The sequence below is a fragment of the Alosa pseudoharengus genome, unplaced genomic scaffold, assembly GCF_046254945.1.
Source record: "Alosa pseudoharengus isolate Yale_2024_CS ecotype anadromous, Long Island Sound unplaced genomic scaffold, YU_APseudo_1.1 YU_APseudo_1.1_scf_2, whole genome shotgun sequence".
Lineage (NCBI taxonomy): Eukaryota > Metazoa > Chordata > Actinopteri > Clupeiformes > Clupeidae > Alosa > Alosa pseudoharengus.
In genome coordinates this window covers 18,752,134-18,762,133 of record NW_027468663.1, presented here as the reverse complement: position 1 = coordinate 18,762,133, position 10,000 = coordinate 18,752,134, and the positions used below count along the sequence as shown (strand labels likewise).

Genomic DNA, 10,000 nt, shown 5'->3' with positions numbered 1-10,000 from the left:
CTTTCTCTGTTCCACGACTTTTGTCAAGTCCACGTTTGGTGTTGCGTCTTCGAGCTTGAAGTGTGCGTCCTGTGGCGCGCGCTTACACATACCAGCCTTGATAACAGCGCCAGGATCTTGGCACAGTTTCTTTTGCTTCTTAAGAGCACGTGCAATTTGTTTCCAGTATCCTTTGGTATTGCCAGAATAACCTGGACAAGTGTCAGGTCTAGCGGTATAAGTGCACTCGCTACTTTCTTTGCCTTTCTTGCAAGTGATGGTCATAATGTAAGTGTCCGTGCCCTCTGCCTTCCACGTGCACTGCGCCTTGTCCTTGGTAGTAAACTTCCCCTTGGGCACGTTGTCGTTACCTCTTGGAGTTCTTGAACCGCTGCTACTGTCAACCCCGTCTGTTTTACCCTTCTTCTCGCGACCCTTGTCACTCCCTGCTTCGGAGACATGCTGCGCTATGCATGCAAGTAGAAACAGCAGCACGAGGTTTCTGAAGGCAGGCATGGTCCTTGAGGTTATTTCCACACAAATCTGAGAAACCTATTAAAACACAAATTAATTACTTTTATTAATAATTCACATAGACCTACAGACATTCATTATTTTCCATCCGTCATCGATTATTTATAGCCTATCTAATAATCTTATGAAACATTGGACACCTGTCCACAAAATGTATAGCAGTTACATCTGACCGGCAGCGTGTGTAAATTCTGCTTACCAACAACAGCACGTCCACTTTAGGGTATTGTAAGGATGCTGACTCTTGCGCTTGTATACCTGGTATAAAATTTCGTGCATTATTTATATGTATCCTGACACGCCCACCTCTCTCGCAACGAACCCTCCCCCCCCCCCCCAAAAAAAAAAAAAACAACAACACTGCTTACTCACGCGTATGAATCAGAAGTCGAAATGTAGCCTATTGGGGAAAGTTGTAAATTGCCTCCGGAAACCGGATATGCCATGTTCTAAAGGCTAGGGCTTTGGATTTGCCATTGTGGCATAGCCTACTTGCGGTCAAAGACGCGTGTGGGATTTTTAATTTTAAAACAGAGTAATGTACAAATTTTATAGCATATGTCCAACATTGTTTTATTAGCTTTGTCATTAAACATTGCCAATAAATAACAATTTGTACGCTATGTATTAGGACATTTTATAAGTCTTAACTTAGATTAAAAAATAAATAAATAAATAAATAAATAAAAAAACAGTGCTTGTCAAACAGAAGGCGTTAGACATGTGGTCCAACTCTCTGTCTCCAATTAGATCACTGTCTGGTTAAAAAGTACAAAGCGTTACATCACAGTGTTCTTGTGAGAAGTTAGAGTAGACAAAACATTTTAATGAATGGTCCTATATGACATATTGTCATCTCTCCGATGGTCCTTTTGCATTAGCCTATCTCTCACCAACTAGCTGAAGATCTGTGTATTGAGTCAGAGGTCGTCATGGTAACCTTAGGAATGTGGAAGGGTTGTGGAAAGTGGTTTAATGGAGGACCCTCTGGGGGTCTGAGTGGAGAATGGGAAAGGGTGCAGAGAACAAGGAGCCGGAGGGGGCAGCAGTGGAGTTTATGAACAAGTACAAGGGCACACCCCCGCAGTGGAACATACAGTGTGTGAGCACACACATATGCACACACGCACACGTGCATACACACACACACACACACTCTCTCTCTCTCTCTCTCTCTCTCTCTCTCTTACACACACACACACAGAGAGAGGCAGAGAGAGAGAGAGACTACATTCACATATCACATTATGTAAAAGTAGTATCTACCTCTACTGAACTAATTCAGCCACTCCATGCGTGAGTGAATTCTGATGCCGTTGGACATCACACATGTGAGTCTGTGCAGTATGCTACCAGTGTGTTTAGGCCATAAAGGACACTGATCTCAGGCCCTGCACAGTTCAACACTTTCTGAAGGCAGTGCATTTAAGCCACAAGTGCATTGTTCTTAGTGTGACTGAAGCTCTGTAGCAATGCTCTGTAGCAATGCATATCCTTGAAGTGCTGTCAAGTCACACAGCACCTTGGCATTAAGGAGTAATGTAAGTGCACAATGTGCACTAAGCCCATAGGATTAGATTTATGCAAATTGTAAATTATGATACTACTTATGTCTACCATGAGGGTCTTCCCAGCAGGTAGTAGTGCCTACAGTATATGTCCCATGTGACCTGTGAGACTGCTTCATACCAGGTTGTTTTTATAAGCACTTCAGTTCTGCTTAGCCCCAGTTAGTTCTGCTAGGGCAAAGCTTCTCATTACTGATAAGACCCACAGTGCATATAGAAATTCCACTCCCATGTCTGCATATGTATTATTTATTTACATGTTAGGACTGTGTACCTATATTCCAGGTGTTGGATCACCAACATATCTTTACATGGTTGTATGGCAGTGAATGACAATCAGTGGGTTTATTGAAGCACTGTCACTAGATTGACACATTGAATATGTATTTTGCATTTAAGAGAAAGTGGAATATTCCAATGTGTAGTTTAATGCTCTGCATTATGGCCAATATTCCAATGTGTTGTTTAATGTTCTGCATTATGGCCAATATTCCAATGTGTTGTTTAATGTTCTGCATTATGTCCAATATTCCATTATGTGGTTTAATGTTCTGCATTTCTATGCTCCTACATCGTGACCCTGTATGATATCTGCACTGTTCCTATGGATAATGTAAGGAATCAGGGTTGATATAATTTCTTGTTTTCTGTTTTACATTTGCGCCATTGAAGAGGGTGGATGGCTCCTGACTTTGCCACTGTTACTGTATGATTATCTATCCTTTGCTGTTGTGTACTTAAACCCTAACTATTTCCTTGTCTAGTTTTTCCTACCATTGGTCTGGGTCTTCATTCATCTGTGGTATCAAAATTACCATCACATTACTGATGATGATGACGATGATAATGATAGTGATGCTGATCACAATTTCTTGGACATATCATTCATTTAGCCTTTTCACAATAAATAGCTCAATTCATTGCTATATTCAATCTTTCATTTATATTTACAGGCTCATCAGTGCATCGGTGCTCATCAGTGATCAGAGTAATTAGAGTATCAGTAAACAGCCCCCTTCATCCCATATAAATATGGGCTTGTGTGGTCTAAACCCTTCATTAAATATACAAGGGTATGAGTGGCTGAATTATTGTTAGCCAAATAACTGTTACACACCTGAGTATATTTCCAGGAGACATATATCTGTAATCAAAGGAAAGGAAACATGAAACACACACACACACACGCACGCACGCACGCACGCACGCACGCACGCACGCACACACACACACACACACACACACACACACACACACACACACACACACACACACACACACACACACACACACACACACACACACACACACACACACACACCTGCACACAACCTGCCAAAAGTTGTAACCAGCAAGTTGGCAGCAGACCCTGGGTGCCTACAGGAAGTGACTCACCCATATTTAATGTTGCATTGATGTATCACGGAGACCGAAGCTCGGCGGCACCTTAAATGTTTTATCACCTGCTTATCATGGAGTCTTATCTCATTCATTTGTTTTTGTGTTTCTAGGCCCGTTGAGATGTACCTGGGGTGTAGGTTTTCAAATTGGCTGCAATTCAGTAAATCTTTTACCTGTTTTTTCCACTCACCAGGAGTAATACTTCGCCCTTTGTTGATTATTGTGTGGTTTTCTTACAGTGCCATCTGCTGGTAATACCTCAGACCTACTGCTTCTGTGAACAGAGGTGTCCTTGTGAAACACTAACACCCAGATGGTCATAAATCTGCGCTGCAGTAGTTATTGAATGTTTATTTTAAACAATGGTTAAATGTGTAGTATGTTTGTGAAGCACAAACTCATTTCATGTGAACCGACACTCAAGCACATTTATTTTATCCTGTTTAAAAGGACTCCTTACTTCAAACATCTACTGTGACTCGGTCGATGCTGACTGAATTCCCAGAGGTTGGGGAATGACTGGGGAGTGTAATGACTACTTCAGTGTGATCTCAAACTGTGGTGTGGATACAGTAAAGCTGGCACTCAGCCCCTAAAATTAAAAATGTCTGAGGAGGAGAAAGGGTGTTATCAGTCTATTGTTTATTAAATGTGTACATTCATACCATTTGGATTTCCATTCAGATGTTGAAAGGAGACAGACAGTGAACCATTGGTGAGAGTTTTGTGTCTTCTGCAAGCTCAAAGACACAACATCTCTCCTTGATTCAGCGATAGTGAAAATCATTGCATATACAAAATGTTAATTTACATATCTGCCATTGCAAAGAAGGCCTTTTACAAGCATCAAGCATAAGTCTACAGCTCATTGCACCCCCATAAATGTTTCATGTTTTACTGTCTTTCTTCAAAGCAAACATTTTTCAAGTACCACACACCCAAACCGTTTGGCTTGTAAGTAAATGTTGAAAAAAAGCAAAAAGCAAACGTTTCAACAGCGGCTGCAGAGAGAAGCACTAGATGAGCAAGTAGAACAGCAACATACTGTACGCAGGAAAGTAGCAAAGGTGGTTTATTGACAACAAATGTCACAAGATGGCTGCATTCTGCTTTACAAAACACAAATTGGCTCGCTCCTCCAGTGAATCACTGAACAGTGTCTGCTTCTGCATCAACCGAGAAGAAATTTGAATCTCTTCGATGTCTTTACAGCAGACCTATAAAAACATGAGAGCAGGATTGTTCATCGTAAACAACAAAGGGTAAAGGCATATATACAATACACAGAACCAGGAATCATAATGTACGCAAATTCCTATGTTTCCTCCAACTACTAGACTCTCAAGCTAACACATGCACACAGACATATACACAGACATGGTCATTCATAGATACAGGCATACACTCAAGCACACACACACACACACACCAAAAACAAAGCCATCTACAAGATATTTAAGTATTTGTTAAAAATTTTGCCAAATGTGCCCAAAGCAAAGAAAACATTCCTCACCCCCTGTTTTAGTTCTGGAACCAGCCGATGAAGTAGGCGCAGATGCCCTGGAAGCTTTTCCAGCAGTACTCCTGAGCCAGCTTGCCGGCTTTGTTATCACCGTATGGCGTGGGCTTGGCCGTGGTGCTCTTGGGCTTGGCCGTGGGCTTCTTGGGCTGGCTGGGTTTGCCGGCGGGCTTGTTCTGCTGTGTCTTCCCTGGCTTCGGCTGCTGGGGCTTCTGCTGCTTCTGAGCGGGAGCCTTGGTGGTGGTGGTGCTGGGTTTGCCAGGCTGCTGCTGGTTCTGCTGCTGTTGCTGGTTCTGCTGCTGTTGCTGGTTCTGCTGCTGTTGCTGGTTCTGCTGCTGCTCCTGCTTTTGGCGGTCCTGACCAGGCTGAGCTGGGCGAGCGGTGGTCATCTTGGGCCAGGAGGTGTGGAAGGCCATCTGGGTGTCATCGCTGGAGGCCTTGCACATGAGTGGCTTGTAGGAGCGTGCGCCCTGGCAGGCGCTGGGCAGCTTGCGCATCTCCCACATGATCTGGGTGAAGTAGTGGCGTGGGTTGTTGTTGTAGGCGCGGCAGTGGTTGGGCTTGCCCAGGAAGTCGCACCAGTAGGACTTGCCCTTGTTCTTGCAGGAGACGCGCAGCTTGGTGAAGTCGCCCTGGCCGGAGATGACCATGGTGCAGGCGTCCTTACCCTTGGTGCTGAACCGGATGGGCTCGTCCCAGATGCTGCGCTGCCTGCTGCCGTTGGTGTTGGAGTTGGTGTTGGTGCTCGGCATGTTGCTGTTGTTGTTGTTGTTGCTGCTGCTGCTGCTGCTGCTCTGACTGTTGCTCTGACTGCCCTGGTTGGGGTTGGCGTTGGTGCCGGCCTGGCTGCTCTGGGCCTGGCCCCGGGTCGCCCACACACAGCAGGCCAGCAGCAGCGCTGCCCTGACCAGAACACGCATGGCTGGAGGGATGGTAGGTGTGTGAGAGAGAGAGAGAGAGAGAAGAGAGAGGAGAGGTGTGCTGGGAGGAGGAGAGGCTCAGTCCTGTGCAGGGGAGCCAGAGGAGTCTTGCTACCTTTTATAAACGTTACCCACAAAGAGGCCATTGAGCGAGATACACACGACACACACACACACACACACACACACACACACACACACACACACACACACACACACACATATGCACACACACACACACACATACACACACACACACCACACATGTGGCCTCTCTCCCCCTTCTCTGGAGGCAGTGCTTAGGGCTGCACTGGTACTGTGGACTCCGGTGTTCAGAGGGCCGGGTGTAGGCTGGGGGGGGGGGGGGGGGGGGCGGAGCTGCTGGATGGCAGAGGGTTTGGGCCAGTGGCAAACACATGGAGTAGGGTGGGGGTGGGGTGTAGGGGTAAATGGGAGCTGCTGGTATTAGTGGTTTATGGGGTAGGATGGTAGTAGATGGTTAAACATATGAAGCCAAACGGTCTAGAGCCCTTACCAGACATTATATAATCTTACACGCACACATAAGTGGCCCATTGACTATTCATGTGAATGTTTAAAAGAGAGAAAGAAAAAAACAGAGGACCAAGTTTCGTAAGGAGGAACTACTGCAATATGCCAGCTGTTTATTTGTCTATGTTGCTTGAATGAAGTCTTCCACCCATTTAGAATATATTTTGTCCAATAACTAGCACTGATCTAGTTAAGCCTACACTACGCTCATGCATATTCCATACTGATCATGCACTCGTTTAGGCTTCATGTTCAGGGTAAGTTCATGGTGATGAGCATTTGAAGGATTTTAGACATGGAATAGGCAGAGAACCAAAGATGAAACCCTATCTGCCCGGCAGCCTCAGACTGCTGACTTATATTTCCATATGTTACATATGTTTCCATATGTAATTTTCCATATGTTACATGTTAGCCGACTGGAGAGTCTGTCTGCCTGCACGTTTATGAGTGCATGTGCTGTGTGTGTGTGTCTTGCTTTCTGTGTGCTCAGGTTGTGAAAAAAAGGAGGAAAAGGACATTTAGAATAGAGAGAGGAAGGGGGCGGGGGGGGGGGGGGTAATGGGGAAAAAAAAACACAAGCGTATGAAAGGGTGAGACAGAGAGACAGTGAGATATGTGTGGACGCTGTTCTTCATACACAAGCCTTTTCCCAGCTTCTCCATCTGCAGAAATGGCTGGAATAGAAAGGCCCTCGTTGTCAGCGGCTGGGTCTCGGCTGTGTAAACACCACCAGTGGGGAAGGGATTGATCAGAGCAGGCGGGACAGGGTGGGGTGATCTGGGGAAGGGGGGCGGGGGGGGGGGGGGGCGAAGGGTGGGACCACCGGCCCCTGGAACCACTCCAACACCAGCTCGGCTCTCCCCCTCTCTGACGGCCCGCGGCTGGGCCTGAGTGAGGGAGGGATGGGGGGGGGGGGTGGGGGGGCATCACGCCACCTCGCCTGCCACCCTTAAATGCAGATCCCCTCCGGACAGCAGTAGACCAGCAGCGCTGGCTTTTCCCGCTGGGGCCAGTGGAGACAGAGCAGAGATAAGCGTGTGTCTGTGTGTGTGTGTGTATGTGTAGACGGACTGTCTGGTTTGTTTGGGTGTGTGTTCGGGTCGGTGAGACAAGGCGCTGACCACAGACCAACCGCACATCAGCCCGGGGCTCCCTCGCATACTGCACATAGCATCTCTCCCCCCCAGTGCAGTGTGCTGAGCCTGGCCACCGGTGATTACGGAAGCTATCAAGGCCCGTTCCAGATGAGAGTCATTTACTTGCATACTTGTTGTATAGGAATGTTGAGCTATCAGAACATTCCTATATAGTATGTTGCTCAAAACAAGGGGAAACAATCGGTCCACATAATTCTCTCATTGGAATCATTTTCTCAAAATTGAACACACTGCCTGCAGTGCACGCACTCTATCTAAAAAAAAGACTAAACTAAAGGACACAGGAGGATGAACGAGCAAACAAGAAAGGACACACTCCACCGAAAATCACATTTTACAAATTACTCTTTAATCATGATTTATGTCCACACAATTGCTCAAGAGCTATTTCAGTGGTTGTCCCCCCAGCGGACTCATATTCACATTGATCAGCGGCCCCTCCTTGTTCAGACACCAGGGGTGCTGACGTTACGGTCCCGTGCCTCTGAGTGCTGTCCTGTAGTCCAGGCACACTACCAGACCACTGCAACATGACTCCGTGAGGACAGAGAAAAGAAAACGAATAAAGAGTACAGTGAAACACTGAAAAAAAATACAGCAACACTTACTTGGGGGGGAATTATGCAAGAGGTGTGTAACATCTGGATCGTCTCTCTCTGACAGACATTAACACTTTAGACTAAATCATACACTACGTAAAATCATAACTAGGCTCTATGAAGCATACAGCTTTTTTTGTCAACCAAAAAATGTAAATAAGATCTTTTGGGAATGTCATATATGCTGTAGTTTTTGGATTTGAATACTGATGACCATGGCCAATGCAGGTTATCACCTGATAACGCACCCTTTACTGAACTAAAGTACCTTTCATCATACTCCTGACAACTACTAGTTTTGGCTTCCAGGACTGTCGTTCTCATCCAGTATTTGGCCTCTACAATGACATGAGGTTAATACATCAATGAATTTGTGTATACGTTGTATAAATGCTGGTTTATAGGTTAATAATTAACACCTAATCAAATTTCTGCTAGTGTTTACACTCTTACACCTACTGTTGATGCTGACTGACATAAATAATCATAAAAAAGTCACAATTTTCATTACAATTTTCATTATGATTCAGCTACCAAGCTCCCTTGCCTATCACGGTTTAAGATCCCTTTTGTACAAACTCTGGGAGTTAATGTCAGTGTAAGACTAAGAGGTATGATGGCAAATATGGACCATTCTGAATGTGAGCCTGTATTAAAACACACTATTCAGACATCTCTGACAGTAAGTCAGTTTGAGAGTGACCTGAACTTACTTTTGACAATGCTCTTTCCTACTTGTGCCACACTGGATAAGACTACGGCCATATTTGATCATAAAGTCATAATCACATCCGCACACACACACAAAAAAGAATTCACTATTAACATTGTTTAGAAAAGTATTAACAAAAATATATATAAAACTTTCAAAAAAGTGTTTTGAAAGTGAAATACAAAAAAAACATACATTTGTGACACGGTTTTCGGCTTGCACGTGCGTAGTGGTCAAAGCCAGTGCTGATATGAATAGAAATATACATTCGTGATTACAGAGGGAAGCTCGTCATCACTCAAACTGCAGGGTCACGCTCAGTGGGTCAGTTCATTCTGTCTTTCGCGGTGTTTGGAATACAAAAACAAACACATTTTTTGTGAAATGTATTATGGGCATTTTTGCAGTTTGTAGATGCTTCCTCTGCTGAAGAACGACAGGTCAGGGTGGTTGACCAGAGGTGAAGGGTTCTGGTGGACTGAGGGAGTTGTCTGGGTTCTTGATGGGTTGAGCTGGTCAGTTCTGAGTAGAGAGGGGTTCTCTGGGCCTGTGGAGGTGTGAGTGAGGGGTGGAGCGACCGAAGGTGGGTTGTAAGGGTAGTGGTTATGTCAGCAGTGAGGAGATGCTTTGAAATGACCTCTGATGAGGTCACTCTGATGCAGTTTCCCCCGCTAGCTTCCATTCTTCTTCTTTTCTCTGGAATGTGATTCCTCCACCGTCACTCACTGTGTGAGAGAGAGATATGATTCTTTACAATAGGGAAGGAACAAACACAGCTGGCCAACAACAATCATGGATATTTCTAGAATATTCCTGAGATAGAGCATGGTCAACTCACCAGGGAGGAGAGATTAGCTCCAGTTCTCATTACCACTGTAAATATGACAAGAGACAGGAACACCATCAGTGTTGAGATTATGATGATGAATAGGTCCAATAATAGTGGATATCAGATAGTGTCTGTGTTAACAGCAACAGCACTTAGATACATCATCACATGAACTCCTTTTAAGGCTAATGTATACTGTCATACAGTTCAACTCCTTTTTATAGTAG

At 45.0% G+C, this 10,000-nt stretch overlaps 3 protein-coding genes across 3 annotated transcripts in view; all 3 read right to left on the bottom strand.

Moving 5' to 3' along the window:
• fgfbp1b (fibroblast growth factor binding protein 1b) overlaps positions 1–777 on the bottom strand; it is a 1,343-nt gene extending 566 nt beyond the window's left edge. The window contains exons 1-2 of the mRNA XM_076295820.1: positions 713–777; positions 1–531 (exon numbers count right to left, since the gene is read on the bottom strand). The exon at positions 1–531 is cut by the window's left edge and continues 566 nt beyond it. Of these exons, the coding sequence (XP_076151935.1) occupies positions 1–495 (495 nt within the window). The 5' untranslated portion in view covers positions 496–531; positions 713–777. The remainder of the gene's footprint in view (positions 532–712) is intronic.
• Positions 778–4,145: 3,368 nt separating this feature from the next.
• Positions 4,146–5,986, bottom strand: fgfbp2b (fibroblast growth factor binding protein 2b). Its single transcript, XM_076295819.1, has 2 exons — positions 4,996–5,986; positions 4,146–4,699 (listed from the first exon to the last, which is right to left on the bottom strand). The coding sequence occupies exon 1, from the start codon at positions 5,919–5,921 to the stop codon at positions 5,004–5,006; it is 918 nt and encodes a 305-aa protein (XP_076151934.1). The 5' UTR covers positions 5,922–5,986; the 3' UTR covers positions 4,146–4,699; positions 4,996–5,003.
• A 3,809-nt stretch (positions 5,987–9,795) lies between these two features.
• prom1b (prominin 1 b) overlaps positions 9,796–10,000 on the bottom strand; it is a 34,719-nt gene continuing 34,514 nt past the window's right edge. Inside the window, exon 25 of the mRNA XM_076295818.1 lies at positions 9,796–9,817. Coding sequence (XP_076151933.1) covers positions 9,796–9,817 — 22 coding nt within the window. The remainder of the gene's footprint in view (positions 9,818–10,000) is intronic.